The sequence below is a fragment of the Nothoprocta perdicaria genome, unplaced genomic scaffold (assembly GCF_003342845.1).
Source record: "Nothoprocta perdicaria isolate Ctin4 unplaced genomic scaffold, notPer1 scaffold_168, whole genome shotgun sequence".
NCBI classification, from domain to species: domain Eukaryota; kingdom Metazoa; phylum Chordata; class Aves; order Tinamiformes; family Tinamidae; genus Nothoprocta; species Nothoprocta perdicaria.
In genome coordinates this window covers 1,125,868-1,145,218 of record NW_020454849.1, presented here as the reverse complement: position 1 = coordinate 1,145,218, position 19,351 = coordinate 1,125,868, and the positions used below count along the sequence as shown (strand labels likewise).

General features: G+C 41.9%; 2 protein-coding genes across 3 annotated transcripts in view; both read left to right on the top strand.

Moving 5' to 3' along the window:
• The window catches only part of MAMDC2 (MAM domain containing 2), a 51,231-nt gene extending 36,286 nt beyond the window's left edge, over positions 1-14,945 (top strand). Inside the window, exons 10-14 of one of the 2 annotated variants that reach the window (XM_026035833.1) lie at positions 8,892-8,985; positions 10,389-10,541; positions 13,034-13,293; positions 14,239-14,323; positions 14,690-14,945. In XM_026035833.1, the coding sequence (XP_025891618.1) occupies positions 8,892-8,985; positions 10,389-10,541; positions 13,034-13,293; positions 14,239-14,323; positions 14,690-14,751 (654 nt within the window). In that variant the 3' untranslated portion in view covers positions 14,752-14,945. Of the gene's footprint in view, positions 1-8,891; positions 8,986-10,388; positions 10,542-13,033; positions 13,294-14,238; positions 14,324-14,689 lie in introns of those variants that run through there. The other variant, XM_026035834.1, reaches the window with a different exon arrangement.
• Positions 14,946-19,166: 4,221 nt separating this feature from the next.
• Positions 19,167-19,351, top strand: part of SMC5 (structural maintenance of chromosomes 5) — a 40,319-nt gene continuing 40,134 nt past the window's right edge. Inside the window, exon 1 of the mRNA XM_026035825.1 lies at positions 19,167-19,228. Coding sequence (XP_025891610.1) covers positions 19,215-19,228 — 14 coding nt within the window. The 5' untranslated portion in view covers positions 19,167-19,214. The remainder of the gene's footprint in view (positions 19,229-19,351) is intronic.

Genomic DNA, 19,351 nt, shown 5'->3' with positions numbered 1-19,351 from the left:
TGGAGGCAGCCTTCTGACTTTTATTTTTTTTTAGCATCTGACATTTACAAGGAAAATCTTCCCCAGTATGAATTGATGAAGAACAATTTTTATGTTTTCCTAGAAATTAGTATATCTGAAAAACTTGACTGTGATGGAAAGCTGTCTTTGAGCGGCAGCTTTCATGGTCACGGTTACCAGTCTGTCTGTAGGCAGTACCAGATGGGACAAGAAGGGAAGAAGGAAATGAGAGGGAATATCCTCTCTCCTTCTGCACCTTGTGGTCTGCAGGAGGAAAAGAAACACAGTGCTCTGTGGAGAGAGGGTTCTTTGGCCTGTGGCAATGCCCCAGACCAGCCTGTTCTTTAGGTCTTGTGATGAGAAAGTGTTCTCTCCCAATGGAATAAATTTCCATATGTGAAACAACTATTAGAGGCCACCTTTGCAAAGGAAAACACTGGAAGCGTATTTTAGGAAAGGCAAAGCAAAGCAGGTCTGTAGCAAATATTTCATGTCATATAGCCAGACTGCTAGAACAGGTGCACTCCAGTATAGAATTACATAATGAGATATTAATAACCTATGGAATCACCCTTTGATGCCATCTTTAGCCCCTCCCCTCTGCAGGAGGTAATAAAGCTCATCAAAGACGCTGTATTTAATATAAACTTTATTTCTTGAATTTCTATTGCAGAGATATCTCTCAAATAGCACACAAAGTAAAATTGTTTGAGTTTTAGATAAATTCTGTATTCAGCATATCATAATTCAGACACCATTTGCCCAATTAACTGTGCAGTTTGTGGGGAAAAATTTTCCCTTAACCTCAATTTTATCTTTTAATCTTGCAACTGATGTGTCTTCTTTTTCCTGGATTGGAAGGTTGAAATAGGTTTGGAATAAGGATTAAGTTGCAACTTTGAGTATGTATTAGGTGCTATTAGTACGTGATAGCACATGTGCAGATTGGAATGTTCAAACTTTTATAACGGATTGGCAGTATGTGTTTTTTTGTCGTAGCTGTGTATGTATATACACAACCAGTTTATAAAGTACTTAGTGAATGGAAATAGTATACAGGAGACAATAGCAAATCTTTCTTATGTAGCAAACACTAATGCATAAAACTGTGTGAAGACAGTATTTTTAGAGCAGAGAAGACAGCATGCAAAAGAGAAGTGATGCCAGAGTTAAAGTCTGTCTCTGTGTGCTGTGAGCCCTGGTGAAAAATCAGCATCATTGAAGACTGCCTGGTTGTAATATTCACAAGAAGGCGTCAGTTAAATTGCACAGTGAATCTAATTGTTGCATTCACATGCCCAACTGTCACCCATTTTATTAAAAAAAAAAAAAAAWAAGTTTTTTTCCAAGCCAGCAGAAGCAAACTAAGGAACACTGGGCACTAGTATTGCGGTGGAGGTGCATGAAGCAGAGAAACAGCTTTCGTTTGCCAGCTGTATCTTGACCTCTCTTGCCCTCTCCCTCTGACCTGTCCTTGCATCCACTGGCCTCTCACTGATATCTCTGCTTTTCCAGGCAGCTCCCCACTGACATGCTCCATTTTCCTCCTGGCTCTTCAGCTCTGGCCTGTCTTAGTTTTTTCCCTTGAATCCTGCCATGTTYCAGTCTCTTTGCTTGCCTTGTCCTAGTTCTTACCAAGTGTACTTTTTTCAAAAACTAATAACTTGCCAGTAAGTATAATTCTGGCACTGTGACCAAGTCCTGACACATTTTATGCCCCTATGCCAAAGTTTAGGAGTGCCCAAGCTTTTCAAAGAATTTTTAAAATAGGGGCAAAATAATGCCATTTTTCCTAGTCTTGTTCTTGGAAATGATGGAACCATTTTGGCTTAAAAGCTCCAAAACAAGCTTGAAGCAAGTACCCAGCATGGAAACTCTGAGCTGAAATCATTGCATCTTGGCACAATCATGAGCAAGTGAAAATTTGGTCTTTTTGTGGAGTGAGGTGGTCTTAAAATCAGATAGCACTACTGCTACTTCAGCACAGACATAAAGGTTGCTTCCTGAGATGTGTCATCTCTAGCCTTAAATGATAGGAGGCTGCAAGCGTGCACAGTAGTTTGGCTGCTGCTGTTGCTGGTTACTGGGCGTAGCTTGTGCATGGGCTCAGTGTTTGTGGAAACAGCAAACAGTCTCTTGGCAGCACCTTAATGGCCAGCAAACTCGGAGATACCGTCATGCTTCCTGGGACAGAGAGCTGGGCAGGTCATGGAGCTTTTTCTGCCAGAAAATGATTGCTCTAAGGTTCCTGATTACATATTTCTTTTGTCTTTCTTCCTACTTTGCACATTACTCTCAAGTCTTAACAAAACAATTGGGAGGGGGGAAATGTTTCTGATACATTTTTTTTTTGATAACATTTTTTGCACCAAGCCAATAAGAAAGCTCAGATTTTGGTCTCCTTGGTTGTGTAATAGTTTCTCATAAGTTCTTTTTGAATTAACTGAATGGAGACTGGCACAGATGGTTGGAATGAGTTCTGTGAGCAGGAAACCTGAAGCTGGCAAGTAGGCTTTAGTATAACACTTTGGAAATATCATGTGAAAAGGTTAGGTGGGTAGGATCCAACTGAGCAACACACATATAAGTGTTTATATGTGTGTGTAAATATATGCACATACTGGAAATACATATGCTGCATAACACTAACAGTTGGAAATTCAAGTTGGAATATGATTTCTCCCTTTGTTGAGTTACCCTGTCTTTTAATTAATGTAAGTACCTATGAAGCTTACCTAAAYGTAGAAGGTTTGTTTTCGTAATTCGTAGTGCCCTCAGTATATGAGAATGAAAAAGAATAGAAAGAACTTCCTAAAATTTATTCAAATAAATGAAACTTTTTTTTTTGTATAAACCAGGTGCATACAACAGAACAGCATATAAGCAGCTTATACAACAGAAACCTGCTGTATAAATCAGCAGCATAAAAACTTGAATCTGAAATATAAAGATTCGTTAGTTCCTGCTGAATTCCCTGAAGTTGATTTTCTGGGTAAATACATGTCAGGAAAGGATGAGGCCCAGCTGAAAGCCAGATTCACTTACGTCGTGAATGAACTGGAGATGCTCGTATGCACCAGTGAGCATGAATTTGCAGTTTAATGGTGTGTGTGCACACGTGTGCACATTCACACAACCATGGAAAGATCTTTCTTTTACAAAGCAACAGAACAAAGTCCAAATCCCTGTATTAAGCTGAAGTTCTCTTTACTCATACCAGCTCTGCTGACATCACCGAGGTCTGAGTCACCATGCAGAGCATTTCACTGGTCTGCAAAGTAAACAGCTTCTGTTAATCCATTCATTCAAGTTTTTATAATATTGCCCAATCCTGCAGCATCCAAATACCTCCCRAAGAGTTAAAAGACTAATCCACAAAAGGGCAATTGGCACAAAAGGGCAATTGGCCCCTTGTGTTTGACCCTGCTTTCCTTGGGGCAGTTATGGCAGCATCTTGGGGTTTTCATTTTTTAATCCACTTTTCTCTTTGACATTTTTTTCTCTTTCCGTGTTTTCATATGTTTGCTTCCACAACGAGTTTTACTTGCAGTTGTGAGAAAGTGAAATCAAGTGAGCAAGTGTTGCACTTCAGTGTTTAGTTGTTTTAAAACAAACACAAGGAAGGACTGCTTCCAAGTGACTAAACACTGAAATCCTCTGCACAGGATGCTGTGCAGGCCAGGAGTGTATAAAAAGGAATTAGGCAAAYCCATGGAATGCAGAAATTGCAGTGACATGTAAACACAGTGGTACAGGTGTGACCTGCAGTTCAGAAAGGTCTTAACCCAGATCTTAGGTCTTAACCCAACATGATATTTCAGGGAAAGAATACATCACAGTAATTTTTTTTCTTATTCTGTTTTCCCTGAACTGTTCTTAAGATATTGTTCCCACACTGTCTACCCAGGGCTTGAAGTGAGGATAGTGGGACCTTTGCTGGTGTGCAGTGTCAGTGTCATGATGCTCAGCAAAATGGTAGACTTCTTAAATCTCTATTAAATTATATCAGCATTTGTTACTTGTTTGTTATTTTTTGGTTTTTATTTTGTTATTTTTTTGTTTGTTATTTGTTACTGAGAAGTCAGTGTCTCCCGCTTGTACACTGAAGTCCTCGGTAGTGATGAATCCAGTGCTGGGTGTCATAAAGTCCTCAACCACCACGACCAAGTCACTAGTCCGTGAAGGACAGTCCTTGGGGTCAGATGTGAAGTGAGGGTGGGCAAACATCCTTGTCCTCATCTCCCTGTCTCCTGGAAAACTATCGCTTACGTCACGAAAATGAGTGTCTGACATGACTCTTGCTCTGTCTTTGCGTGGTGAGATAACACGGCTAAAGATGCTGGATTTAGTTACCATTTTATAGTAAACCTCCTCAGTGCTTCTTTCTTCCACCTGCAAAACTGGAAACATCCTAAAGAGAAGTCACTGCAAAGAAGAATCATTATGAGGATGCTCCTTTAAAATAACAGCATTAGGGTGTGTGTATAGTAACAGTAGTGTTTGCAAAATGCGTGCCCTAGTGTCTGTGGTATTTGGTATACAGTTAGGAAAACAATATATTGGATATGAAAAAAAGTTTAGAAAGCTTTATCTTAGTGGTCTGCACCTTTGCAGTAGCTAAGTCAAAAGATACGTTGCACTAACACAATATTACTCCTATTACTACACAGTTATGTTTGGTAAATGTGATATTTAGCTTACATTTCATTATTTTACTCAGTCTTTTTATTTAGGGTGCTTAAGATCATGATATTACTATGCCAGGTCATGTGAAAAGACACCAATCTAAAGGCAAAACCTTTCCCTGCTTCAAAAAATTGACAAACCAGTTCCAGTGAAAAGAAAACAGAGCCATAACAAGAGATTACTGGAAATTTCACACGTCTTTAGGGAACTGCAGAAATTATCACTATCCTTTAACCTTTGGATATAGYTGCCTGTGGCCTCAGCTTGTTCTGTCAGTTTCATGGTATCTTTCGTTGTTTATTTCTGCTGTTTGTCAAAAGGTTATTTGTCCTTGGACAAGAGAAATTTTCAGAAACATTTGCTCCAATGTCCCACATGTTGTAATAGTGTTACCGGTTATCTATGTAGAAACTTTCRTGAACTATTATTTCACCTGTAGTAGCTCACAGGATTTATATAGCAAGGAAACTAAACTTGAACAACTGCCGTTTTAAATCAGTTTGCTTAAAACTCTACARAAGGTTGCAGACATTCAGATTTTGGCATAATAGTTTATTTCAGTTATTTGACAAATTACTTCCTGTGTAAGTGAAGGAAGTAATGAAATGAAAACAAGGCATTTAAAAACTAATTAAATCAAGGTAGCTCTAAGCAGTTTGGGCTGAACTGATGATGTTTGTGTCCGACAGCTCTGAGAGAGTCCAAACACATGAGTCTCTGCCTCATGGTGCCAGCGAGCACCGGCTGTATGTGTACATACGTACTCTTACACAGCTGTGTGCCGGTGTCACTGGCTGAAGAGTCAGGCCCACTGTTTGAATAAAATGTCTCAACAGCTTCTTTTTGTCACGTCACACTTGTGCTCCTTGTGCTTGGATTTTGTAATACTGACTTTTGTGTATTGGACGTTAAAACTGTCGCTCTTCACAAAAATCTAGCCCAGGCTCCACTATAATTGGCTTTTGTCTACATTATAGAATGATTTGTAGGTATCTACAGCTATACAGTATGTAATTTAAACTTTGAAGTACATAGCAGGGTAGAACCAGGTAAATCAGTTTGCTGCAGAGGCACAGAGCTTGCATTCCAGTGACCAGATTTGGCCACTGTCCCAGTTTGCTGTAGTTTGTCTGGTCAGGCTCTCTAATTGAGCAACAGCTATCCCTTCTGGGATAAACAAGTATGAAAGAAAACACGCGGGACCTGTAACAAGCCGGGGGCATCTTTTTTTTTTTTATTCTTTTTTTTTTCTTTTTTTTTTTTTCTTTTTTTTCCTTTTCTCTGGGTCTTAGACCAGCTGAGACCCCAGCTCCTTCAAGACTGCTTCTACAAGCTTCTCCATTAATTCTTTCTTCTTTATACCCCTTGACTGAGAGTACTAATGCATGTTCTGTTCTTTCTTTTCAAAACTCTCCTCGGATGCATACATCAACTCACTTTTACTTGTAGAGTTGTGGAGTGGTAAAGACAAGAAATCCTTTGTGCTTAACTCAGACCAAACTCAACAAAACATTATAGGAAGAGTCCCTGCTAACTCCACTAACTGTTCTCATTTAGCATTATGCCTTATTGCTAGGGTAAGTGAAAAGAACTATTCTTTGATACTTCAGAAGTTCTAGGTAATAACATTGGTTAAGCACTGGAAAATAAACAAATAGGCTTCCAGAACTTGAGGCAATTATTTGGAAGGGTTTCTTGCCCTGGCCATCTCCTCTTACTGGAATAGGAACAGACATAAGAGGAAAATATGTTTTATTTTTTTGGTAACACTAGCAACACTAGCAGTATTTGATAACATTTCTAATTTAGTCTCCAGGAAAGCATACAAACCAATTAAGAGTTTTTATCTAGTTTGATACAATTAGTTCATCTGTCACATTTTCTGAAGAAAGTGTGAGCCGTGCACAAAGATCTCTCTCTCTCTGTTCTCTCTTCCAAGGCATGAGATAAATTTGTAAAGATTTCTTAGGAAGAATCAACTTAGGAAATATTTTAGTTCAAATCACAAGAAAACACCCATCCAATGCAGAGTGTAGAAGGGATTGAGTAAGCACCAAAGCAATACAATTTTGGTATTGTATTTGGTATTACCTTTGGTAGATAAGTTTAAATACTGTAGAAAGGCCAAAGGAATGTGGGAGAAACAAATCAAGACTGTAACAACAAAGTTACCCAGAAGCACGATAGACATCTTCAGTAGGTTATGTGAGAGGTAGTATTGCAAATTCCACACTCCTAAACACAAACACACTTACCCACCAACCATGCTCAGTTATGAAGCCTGCTCACGACCGCCTGTCATCTGGTACCACAGAAAGCAAGTGAACTGTCAGTCGTGTTGAAGGTACAAACGGCAAAACTGAACCAGTTCACGAGTGTCACTGAAACAAATCAGGTTTTTTTTATGAAGAGCATGAGTTTGATCAAGCCTTTGACAGAACGACAGTCACTCTTGCAATGCTTTTAGAACGGAGTGCCTTCTGCAGGGTCCAGTGGGTAATTACATACCTTGTATGGAACAAATTATTGCAACTTAAGAATAAAGAGCTCGATCCTGTTCCCAGTGACGTCAATGGGAAAGCACTGCTTAAAACACAGCTAGGCCCACTGCGTGGAAATGTTGTTTCACAAGCGAAAACTGACTTCACCCTTTCGTGTGTGGTTTTCTGAAGATTCTTGGTTTTGGGGCTGTAATGTGTCTCTAGTTAAGTACAAATGTTCACCAGAATGCATCTATTAACAGCTAAACAGTCCAGTGAATGATGTCTATGCAATGTCAGTGTTTATTTGTATTATGTATTCTAAGAAAAGCTACTGTTTCTGTTTGTTTGTTTAATTTTTAATATGTTGTTTCTTGAGAATAGYACTACAATTAGGAAAACAAAAAAGTTCTATCAAACTTTAATGTTAAGAAAAATATCCAAGACCAGTATTAGGCCACTATGCACTGAGCTGCTGTGCAAGCTGTGGATGCTCCACAGGTCTATATCTGCCACAGTTTGTAAAACAGGTAATCTCTTTCACCTAGACAAACATTGCTCAGTTTAAAATGATTTTGGAAATGGCTTTGTTCCAGGCAGCAGAATCCATATGTTTTTGAGAGGTGGAAGTGTAGTTGCATCTCAGGCTTTTCACAAGCACATGGATCAATAAATAGTATACTGCAAAGCAGTCTGGCAAAATCCTGCATAATGACAGTGCTGAAAGTGTTAAGAGACCTTGTTAAAGAGAACTTGCTAAATGAAGGATACCGATACACTAATTTTAGCTACCTTTTTGTGCCAGCCTGAAACTGTCAGTCAACCTTGAACCTCCAATGTGGAAGTGAGGAGTTTCCCGTTCTGGAGCATTAAATCATTACAAGTGACATTTATCTGTCTCCAGCTACTAACTCAGACCTCATCACAAAGGAATTGTTTTGAAAAACTCTTCCCAGACTACGATCCTAACCCCAGTGGTCCTACAGATGGTTTGCAGTAGTTAGGCAAATAAAACTGCCAGCAGTATTTTCACAAAATAAACCTTATCGTTTGTCGTCTAATCTAAACAGATCTGTGTCAACCTTGGGGAAAGGTAATTGGGAGTCTTACAGTTTTGGTGGTTTCTTTCATTTCATTGGCTGTATATTTAAAATCCTAAGTGACTTTTATTTTCCATGCCATAACTAATGACTAGTAAAATCAGACATCTCGGAACAAGACATCTGTTCCCAATCTTGGCGGTACCCAGACGAGTCCTGTGGGCGATGCCAGCCTCCTGCTCTGTGGTACTGTGGCCTCATGGCATTTGTGAGGAGTCCCCTCATGTGCAGCACTTTTATCTCATTGCTGTTGTTCGTTACTTGCCGTTTACTCAGGCCATTTCTGCTGGCCATCACTCTGCATTGCTCATTCAGATCTATTTTCCCAGGGACAAAATTCCAAAGCAGGTTGTAAGGATAGGGCACCTGAGGGCATTTGAGATTTGAGATGGTCTATTTTGTTTTGTTTTGTTGTTTTGCTTTGTTTTTTGGGGGGAGGAACAACAACTGCAATGAGTCATACTTTCTGATATACTAAAAAGTAGCAATTCTACTAATGAAATAATACAGAGCTAATCATTTAACTTAAAAATGTGATAACACTTTTTTCTAAACAACAACAACAACAACAGCAAAATACTGTTGACAGAGGCAGGATACCTGAAACTTGCTTCCCGTATTGCAGGTTGTCTTTGTGAGCTGGTGTAAAAGCTTCTGGGACTGCGGACTTGTGGCACTGGATGACATATCACTGAGCCTGGGAAGCTGCGAGACTCTTGGTAAGACCATGTATTTTTGTCTTCCAGTCCTTGTCACCTTTTTAATAAAAGGTCATCTTACATCTTCATTCTCCAGCCCCATCCTACAGCTGGCTTATATCCACTGTGGTTTATTTTTGCTGTAAACATTGCATGAATCCCATTTTTGCCCTAGAACAGAGTAGAATAGAATAGAATAGGGAGGACCATTTTTTTTTCAGTTTCATGTGCAACTAACATCTAATTAACCTCACACTGGCAGCACTGTACTTATAGATAGTTGAGCCTTCTTTGGGGGGCATTACAAATAAAAAAAAAAAAAAAAAAAGAAAAAGAGTCACACTGAGGCAGGTGCAGTTTCCAACAGACTCTTAGACTAGGAGACCAGAAACAGACTCAAAAGCAGCATTTCCAAATGACAGCATTATTTGTTAATTCAAAAGTTATGCAAGATCAAACTATAGTCCTTTWCCTGAGCTGCAGTTCTCTAAGGAACATAAAAGATAAGTCCCCCTCCTGCAGTGGGAGRAACAGGTGAGTCTTTTGAGTGTGCTTTGAGTGTGCTTTTACTGTGACATGTGCAGTCTAAGTTCTCCAAACTCACCCAAATTCCCTCTTCTGGAGGCTTTTTGAGGCTTGACAGTACAACAGTTGCATGCTATTTTTGGTACCATTCTCATGAGACAGGTCCAGTCTGTAATCCCATTCTTACTCTGAATAAAGCCATGCCTTTGAAATGGTGATGAAGCTGACTTATGATGCCTTTCATGTTACCCTGCTATCATACCGCTTTTCATCGACCTGTCAGCTAATGATTATTGAGCAGAGGAAGTAGTGCGTATAAAACAACATGATGGCTTTTATAAAATAATCCCACCAGTTATCAAGTTTGCCTGTCTTGCTTCCTAAGGAATTTTAAAAGGAACCAGAGGTGCAAAACAGATGCTTGGATCTATAGTCATACTGGGCCTTAAGACAGATAGCAGCAAAAAACACACAATACCCCAGATTGCGTGAGACTTTCACACAGACACACAAAAAGAAAATGAATTTGCAGGTTTTTTTCCTAAATACCCAAAAGACTTGAAGACGTGAAAGACACTTTCTCAGTTTCTTTCTGTCCGGCACCTGAATTCTAAACTTCCTCTCTCCTGCATCATAGCAGAATTGGGAGCACTCAAAATGTTAAGAATACCAATACATGATAGAGAGCGAGACCAGGACACACATGTCCCCAAAGCCGTGAAGAAATATAAATTGCACATGCTGTTTCAAGTTGAAGCTAACCTTTGTAGGCTTGTGACTACTGCTGAGTAGATACAGCAAATGCTCTCAAGAGGTGATTGAGCACATTAAATCTATATAATCTCTCCATACATCTGTCTAATATATCTGCAGCTTTAGACAGTGTCCTTTCATTACAGATCTGTTGCCACCCAATCCTGGAGAATGTACTTTTGAAAAGGATATGTGCATGTTCACCCAGAAGAAGCAAGGTCGTGGGAGCTGGCACAGGAGGAGGGGTCCCACTCCCACATCTTACACCGGACCCAGAGGGGACCACACTACCGGGGTAGGTGAGTTCAGCCTCGCATTGAACTTTCAGAAGAGAATTTGATCTCTAAATTCCAAATACTTTGAAGTGGCAGCCTAGAACACAGAGGTTTTTAATTCCTATGTTCAGAACTATTAAGCAATCAAGTTTCTTAGGGGCCTGCAAATAAGCTGGTGTTGAGAATGTGATTATTAGACTGAATTACCTGCATAAAAGTGAAAAATTTGATACTAATGTCCCACAGTAGTCCCCRGGAGAAAAAAAGAATGGGCACTGCATGAAATTTCTGTGAATATTCCCTTAAAATGTGAACTAGTTGGTGGGAGCTCAAGTGTTCTGCACAAACACCTTGCTGTTCAGAATTAGAAGAAACAATAGGTAATAAAACATCAATCCTATCCAGCACTTTATGTGAAGAGCAAGTACTTGGGCAAGCAAGGCTCTTAGGCAGGAGTGAGCTCACGGAGCCCACACGCTGGACACAGTAGGTACCAACTATCGTAAGTAAGAAGCTCTTTTACAGCCTTTGGTACTTTTGTTCCAACAATGGGAGAGTTTAAGCAGGAATTCCTTTGGCTTCAGTATTATGGATAAAACTCCTGAACTCTAGAGGTTTACAAGAGCTTAGAAGGGCTTTATGGATCATAGGATTTATCCTCACTCACAGTGGGTAACACTCATGTTGATGAGAATGCTTTAATTTGTCTCGAAAATTTCAGACTGTCAAGAAATTATCTTCTTCCACTGTTTGTTCTAAACAGTGCTGATTCCAAGTAGAAATATGAATAGCTTTCAATGATAAGCAAGTTTTATGCTGTGAAACTCCTCTCTATGTGTTCTGAAATAAGAATGAGCAATGGGCTGCATAACTTGTAAATTGAAGCATATTCTGAGCAGATGTAGTTGGTGAACCTCCTGGAGAAACACTTGGAGTTCATGTCTACATAATGTGATGAGAAAGGACTGTGTCATTTTAAAATTGTTTTAAAGCTGTTTTGGTGGGTAACCACATTTTACTTAATAGAAGGAGTCAATATGCAGGTTTGCATTTTTTTTACTTCTGTCATTCTCTACATAATGTCATGTATTTTTCCTCTTCTGAATACTCCATGTCCCAGATCTCATGCTCCCATGGTCAAATCCTTTTAGATGGATTTAGTTATTTATATAGTTAATGAAGGAACAACTCTTTAGTTTGAATTGACTATTAGCTTGATTTTCTTAATTTTTTAAAGCAGAGACAGACTTCAGACCTATTTCCTGCCTGTTAGTGAAGATCACTAACCACTCTGAAGTTTGAAACTGACAACTTGTTCTTAGAATTTGTGAAGTATAAGTATCTTTTAAGCCTGGGATGTGACAAGAAAACAAGTATACATCGATATTATTCCTTGCATCACACATCCGTTTGCAGCAGAATGTAATGAGAAAAACACAGTTTTAAATTGGAAAACCTAGAACTGATCTAGTCCAGCAACTGATTCCAACAAGTTTATAATATCTCAAAGGCCTTAATGCCTTAGAAGTAAAAGCAAGCGTTTTATTGTGCAGTTTTACTAGTTAAAACTCTTAAGCACAGTCAGCACCAAAATTCCTGTGATCAGGCATGCATTAGGCCTTGGGAATTTCCTCCAAAACACGGTGTGAAGAAGTCTTGTCTCTGTAGATCCACAGCTGCAGATAATTTTATTCCTCTCCACCCTCTTTCTTTCTTTCTCCTGCTGCCGGTCACCACCCAACTACAACCTTGTTAACAGAAGACATTTCCAGTGTGAGTTTGGATACTAGGACTAGGAGAACATCACAGCAGATACCTGGGGCACCTAGGAGCTGCTCTTGCCATTCTCCGCTTCTCCGCTGTTCCATGGCCCTGTAGGCCCCGCTTTCCGCAGGCCAGTCCCTGTTCCATGCCTTGCAGCGGTGGAAGGGCAGTTTTCCTCTCCCATGGGGCAGGAAGGGAGCGGGAACGGCCGTGGCCAAGCAGGGGCCTCCTGCGGCCTAGAGGAGCGGGGCCGCAGGATGCGGTGCGTTGGGAGGACATGGAGGTGCTTCCCCGTCCCCCCACCCTCCTCAGTCTGTTCCAGCTGGAAGTAACCGAGTGAGGGTCCTCCGGGCAATAATAACTGTCTGTCGCCTTTTCTCAAGGATCACAGCCCGTTTTTTGTTTACTCCTAGATTCCTAATATCCCACTTTTCTTCACTCGGTCCTCACAGCATTATCACTTGAAAAAAAATTATTATCGATGTCATGTGTAATGTAAAAGAGSGTTTTTGGTTAATTTGCTTTGTTCTCTGATCTTGTCTTCACCTATTTCCCTGACATAAACCGAATTTTCAGTGTTCTTGTATCAGCATTCATTTGGCATAATTAAAAACATATTCCTTTTTGAATTCTATTTTGAGCTAGAACATTTATTCATCAAAACAGTTTCATACGTACATTTTTACATAATGATCACATTGATGGAAAGAACCCTTCCACTATGCTAATATTTGACTGTGTATCTTTTTAAGGATACTATATGTATATAGAGGCCTCCGACATGGTGTATGGACAGAGAGCGTACCTAACATCAAGAACATTAAGAGGGACTCCTGGAAAACTGTGCTTGACATTTTTCTATCACATGTATGGAGCTGGGACCGGGCTGTTAAGTGTTTACTTGAAAAAGGAAGGTGATGATGAAGAGATTCCTTTATGGAGGAGAACAGGGGAACAAAGCATCTCATGGCTAAGGGGACTGATAGAATATGAAAGCGAAAAAAACCACCAGGTAAGCAAAACAAAAAGAAGTCAAAAATAAAATTAAACTTAACTGTATGTTGGAATGGTAGTTTGGCTCTGCATTAAAAGAAAGTGGGGGGAGACAAGATTAAATGGCCATTTGAACAAGGAGCAGAAGCAATGAACTGGTTAGAATCATGAATTAGACAGAAAGTCTAATATGAAAATATAAAAGCAGTTCATTAATTCCTTAACTCCTATTTATGTTTACTGAAATACATTATCACTTCCTGCCAGTAGCAATCTTTTTATTTACATTGCTCATGCATTTTTAACTGTCCAAGGCCTTGTCTAGATTTGATAGTCTTAAGTCCTGGTACTTTCAGGATGGGCTTTACAAATTGTCACCAAGCCAAGGGTCGTTGTGGGTTGGAGCTCTGCCTTTGATTGCAGCACTTCCAAAGATTACTTCTGTTTCTGTCAGAGAAATCTGAAATTGCTCTCGACTGAAACTGCACCGATCAGTAACCAAGATGTACTTATYTCTTTTCAGTTTAAGAGTCTGGAAACTGAAAATAGAAAATGAACTTTTACTGAAAAGCAAGTTTAGCTCCATTAGTAAGAGCACAATATACTATTTTAATRCTTTTTTTCTCCTCTCAAACTTTACCTGCATAATGAAGTTTAGCAAATAATCTGGGCTGAAAAACATGATAGCAAAATATRGTATAAACTCTCATAGTTTTGTGAGAATAAACTCTCATAAATTTATCACTATTYTAAAACACAACTGCTGTTCAGACTGTGAGAAAAAAATCTCCTTCTTTCAGCACAATTAAGTTCCCAGCTTCTCCGACCATGGAAAACCTATTCAGATGGACTCCTGGAGGAGCACATTTCTTTCCATGAAGCAGRCTTTCAGGATACCCCTTGTGCCTTTTTCTCTGGTTCTTCGCCATAGATGTATTCATGAACCTGTGCCTTACCTTTACAGATTATTTTTGAAGCAATTCGTGGGGTGTCGATAAGAAGTGATACGGCTGTTGACGACATTCTGTTCCAGTCAGGATCCTGTTTAGGTAAACTAAATAAACCTTTGGCTTATTGGCTTGTCCCTAAGAAAAGGGGACACCTTTTTCTTAGGGACACCTAGTATTTAGTGCAGTMATTTTTATAATGAGATAGGTGGTATTTTTTCCTTTGAGTTCCAAGTGAATGAGTCTGATTTTAGCATCATGTTGCTGGGCTCCTCTGGATTTTTTTTTWAATAAGAYGTGAAACCTGAGAGAATTCCCRTAACTTGAACTAGCATTGGTCTTAYAGAACTTTGTAATCACTSTACAGCTATTATATTTAAAATCCAACATGGTAATTGCATTCTTCTTATGTGAAGTGTTAAAAAAATGCTAGTAACTACAGTATTTCCCCCTTCTTTTTTATTCTAGAAGTGGAAGAAATCCAGTTTTCATCAGGCTATCCCGACAGCTTAAATGAAATTGAGTTTTAAAGCATGCTGCTGAAAGGAAAAAAAGAGGTTTTTATGTGACGAACTGCACAAACTACCTGTTTTAGAGCATGTTTTAAATAAGTACTGGACTCATTTGAATATTCAACAACATATAGGAAGAACACAGAGCACTCATATTCCTTGCCTTTGCAATGAAATTATTGACTCAGGGCTTCTTAGACTGTTTTTTTTTTTTTTTTTTTGGTTAATTTCTCTTTTGCATGAGATTTCAGTTATTATATAAAAGCTTCCCATTTTGCACACATCCTTAAATACTGTATTTTAATGCTTTTGTAAATCAAAGAGGAAAGTGGAGGTGCACAATTAAAACCTAGGGTTGTGTTATCTTAAATCTGCATTCAGTGAATGTTTTGTGTTGGGTACAGAGTGGATTTTTTTAAAGGAAATTATAAATATTTTGAAGTAACAGAGAAAATACTAGCTATTAGTAGTATCCTGCAGGTTAAGTGCAATTATTCATGATGACAAATCTCTCCGGGAAACTAATGTTTTGCTACTATTGTTTYGTGTTTTTGTATTATTTTACTATAATGAATATGTTTGTGATTCTTGTCAATAACAAATTGACTTTTACTGTTCCAGTATAATTCAATGTAAGGTACTGCTGTTTTGAAAGGGGGATATTTACAGTTGATGCTGTAGCTTTTCTGGCATATATTTTTTTTAAATAAAGTCAATTTGTACACTCACAYAGAATATAGTTGTCTTTTTCTTTCATTCTTTACCCAACCAGATGTGCCTTGCATTTATCTTAGTAAGGCACAAGATGCATGCTTATTTTCCAGTTTGTGTTTAAGGCTTYGTTTTGAAGCTGTACTGCTTCGAAATCATCTTACTGTTCCACCCCAAACTTTAGTTACTGGCATAGTGAGAAACAACCAGACTTAACAGTTTTAATCCAATAATTTGAGTACCAGGAACAAGCGTAATGCGTGGGTTTCTTCACCATCCTCATCCACAGAGCATCCCCAAGCCGGTCTCGGCTGCTGCAGGAAGCTCCCACACAGGAGATGCCTGGAGTCACTGCATGCAACCTCCTCCAACACCTGGGTTAGGCTGTTCTAGGTGGTCTTTGGCACCACAGCACCTGGCACATGCTAGATCAGATTCCACATCGCTCTATTATTTGGATAATTTGGATTCTCTCCATTAAAATGTGTTTTAGGACATTTTTGAGACAAGGAGTGAAGGCCTAGCCCTCAGTATCACTTGCTAGGAATGACTTTTTTTCTGGGAAAAATACCCTTTTCTTCCCCCATGTTGGTGGCATAAAAGCAATTAAAAGAGGCTGTACAATAAATACATGCAATAAMATATGTTACACAGCCTGAAGCACAGAATATTATTTCCTAAAGATGAAGAGCCAAACAAACTTAAGGAATTCTAACTGCCTGTCCCAGCTCCCTACAGGCTCTGTGAGCAGCTGGTGACCAATGCATTATTCTTGCTACTATATTCTGAAAATGAAAAGAACAGCCAGAAATACCGGGCCTTTTCTTAGGAGCTTTGCAGTTGCTTYGAAGAGCTTATGTTTCAGCACCAGTATTCACATCAAATTATAAAAGCAGAATTTTATACAGTGATTAACATCACAAGGCTTGGTGATGCGGCMTACTTCTAAGGGAACTTCTAAATAAATGTGAAGGAAAGGCCGGTGTTCTCCCTGGCGTTCWCTGGGAAAAAACAGCCCCTTTCTGTTTCTTACTGCCTCTGCCCGAATTGCAGGATGGAGTGAAAATTTGAAAGCTCTCTTTATAAGATKTTTATTATTTCTTAAGCTAAACACCTGCTGAATTTCAGCTTCTAGAATAGGCAAATTCTCTTATTACTGAAAGGCAACAAAACATCTAAAAAAAAACCCCAAACTAATAAGAAAAGCAGAGACAAAGGCATTAAGATTGCTTCACTAGCACACCCCGGCCCTATGTTGAGGTAAAAAGCATTCCATTAGCTCTGTCCAAATCTGCACTGCTTGTGCAACTAATTTCCACCCTAGATTCGTTTTCCTCTACTCTTAGTTCTGTTCCTGCCATTGGAATAGCTCTAAAAGGACCTTAGCAGGACTAAGGTCTAGAACACCTTAGTGTCAGTGCTTGGACAGTCTCAGTGCTGAGGCTGTGCTGTACTGGGCACGTTTGCTGTTAGATCATTTCTCTGAAGACTGTAAACAGGTTGTTCCAGGCATGGAACCTGGTTGTGGCACAAAACGGATGAGAAAAAAGAAAATTTAACAAGCAACTTTAGCACACCATACACTAAAGGGCTTGTATTTTTTTGCTGTAAATATAGCTTTGCTGCAGCCAAACCAAATTTATCCCAAAAGCAGGGGAAAAGCCCATTTTGTTGCTTGTTTAAAGTCCATTGTATTTTCAGTTGGCTGACATTTTGTCCCATCCTAAATACTTACTAAAAAGAGGGCCAAACTCTGACCCCAGTTGCACCGATGAGACAACAGCCTAACTACATAGAGCACCACTGTTCCCAGCTGGGCACAAGCCTAACGCCAACAACCTTCTGTCCCAGCGCTGTGCGAGAGCTGAACAAGCCCGCCACGGCTCCGCAGCCGAGCACGAGAACGATCCGGCATTTGTTTGGCTGGGTTTGCACCGGTTTGAGAGAACGGCGTGCAGCAGAGGGGAGCCCTTGGCACAGCCCGACCTGCTACGCGTGCGGGTGCAGACRGCCACCCCTGCTCCCCCAAACTGCTCCGGTGTCCATGGCAGCCTTCCCCTTGGAAAAACATCACCGCAACTTCAGGAGCGCCCAGCAGTGAAAGACRTCTTCCCACGTCTCCTTTGTATTAATTTGGTCGGCATGACCCTTCACGATGTCTTCTCCCCTGCTGTTTTCCTGGCTCCCTCTCTGTCCTCATCCCATTACTTCCTACTTGCGAACAGTGTCTCTGAAGACCCGTATTTCCACCTGCCATTCCTGGTCTCTTTCGCACCCCTTTAYGCATCACCTTGCGGTCACTTTCTCACTGCTAAGCCGTGTTCTTTCTCACTGCTAAGCAGCTCCACCTAGCTGCTTTTAAACCCTGCATTAGCTTTCAAGTCCACAAGCTCTTCATGCAAGAGCTCTTCTCGATCCAAATGCCACGATATTTATTTTCTTTTCTTTCCTGCTCTTACGGGCACTCATGCTCCCCGGGCCCCGGGAATCCGTCCTGGCCGATTCTTTGTATTTCTCCACCAGTCTCTTGCAGCTAAATGCAGACACGGCTCATCTAAGCTTTGGCTGCAAAGTTACTCCAAGGATCTTTCGTACTGCAATTTGGAGACCTCAGAGAATGCGGCTGCTACAAGTCGTAATGATTAAGCAAAACACCACCAAGAAACTAACAAACCRATTAACTCATAACCTAGCTAGCCAAACGCACACCAGCTGAGTGTGCAGTTGTATCTCGCAAGGCTGTTATCATAACACTGCTCTAAATCCTTCCCCGGGGAGCACAGAGGTGCCCCCGCACGCGGGGCGCTCCCGGCCTGCTCTCCCACTYCAAGCTCTCCCACTCCAAGCTTTCCCACATCAATGCAGGCCTTGCGCCTCCACCAAAGCTGCCCTCACATCCCAGCTGGAAGCTCCTGACTGCCCACGGGCACCCGCGCTCCCATTTCTGGGGGAATTCTGCTCAAACAACCCCCTGCATCCTTTATCTCGTGCCTGGGCAACCTCTCTTTTCCCTCCGCGCTTTTGCCTCCCTTTCCACACGCGAACTCCTAGGGAAGCGCTGTGGCGCCAAACCCACGGCACCCCGGGCCCCCGAGGGTCCCTGTGGCAGCGGCCGGGGCCGTGCGGCCTCAGCAGCGGCCGGGCGCGGGCTGCTCCTCGCGGCTGCGGGGCTGGCGCTGCGGGCGGCGGCCGCGGGCGGCACGGCACGGCACGGCATGGCATGGCGGCACGGCACGGCATGGCGGCGGGACACTGCGGGCCGCGCTGCCCCCTCGCGGGGAGCTGCCCGCCCGGGACCTCGCCCCCAATGCCCTCTGGGAGGTGTAGTCCTCCTCGCCGCAGCGCCTGCCGGGAGGCCTTGTCCGCCGGACTACACCTCCCAGAGGGCACTGCGGGGACCCGGCTGGCGGAGCACGTCACGCCCCGCGCCACCGCCCCCGGCCCTTTCTGAAAGCGAAACTTGCTCAGCAACACTCCGCYCTCCTCCCGCCCCTCCGCGGCTTGTAGCCAATCGGTGCCAGAGCTGCTCACCAAGAGCCAATGAGCAGCCTCACAGTACCTCCGCGCCTTCASCCCTGCAGCCAATGAGCGTAGCGCTTAGTTGTCCCGCCCCCGCCTGCCCGCCAACGGGTACCGCGCTCCGGGGCGGGTGGAAGGCGCTGTGGAAGATGGCGGCGCCGAGCAGGGGTCCGGCGGCCGGGCCTGCGCGGGCGGGCCGGGCCGCGGAGCCGTCCGCGCGCTTCGTGGAGGGCTCCATCGTCCGCATCTTCATGGAGAACTTCCTGTGAGCGAAGACGAGCGAGCGGGAAGGGGGGCGCGAGGGCCAGGCCGTCCGGCTGTGGCCTCTCCTGCGGGCGGGCAGGGCGCCGCGTCACGGCGCAGCCGCGTCCGCCCGGGGCCCGCGCCC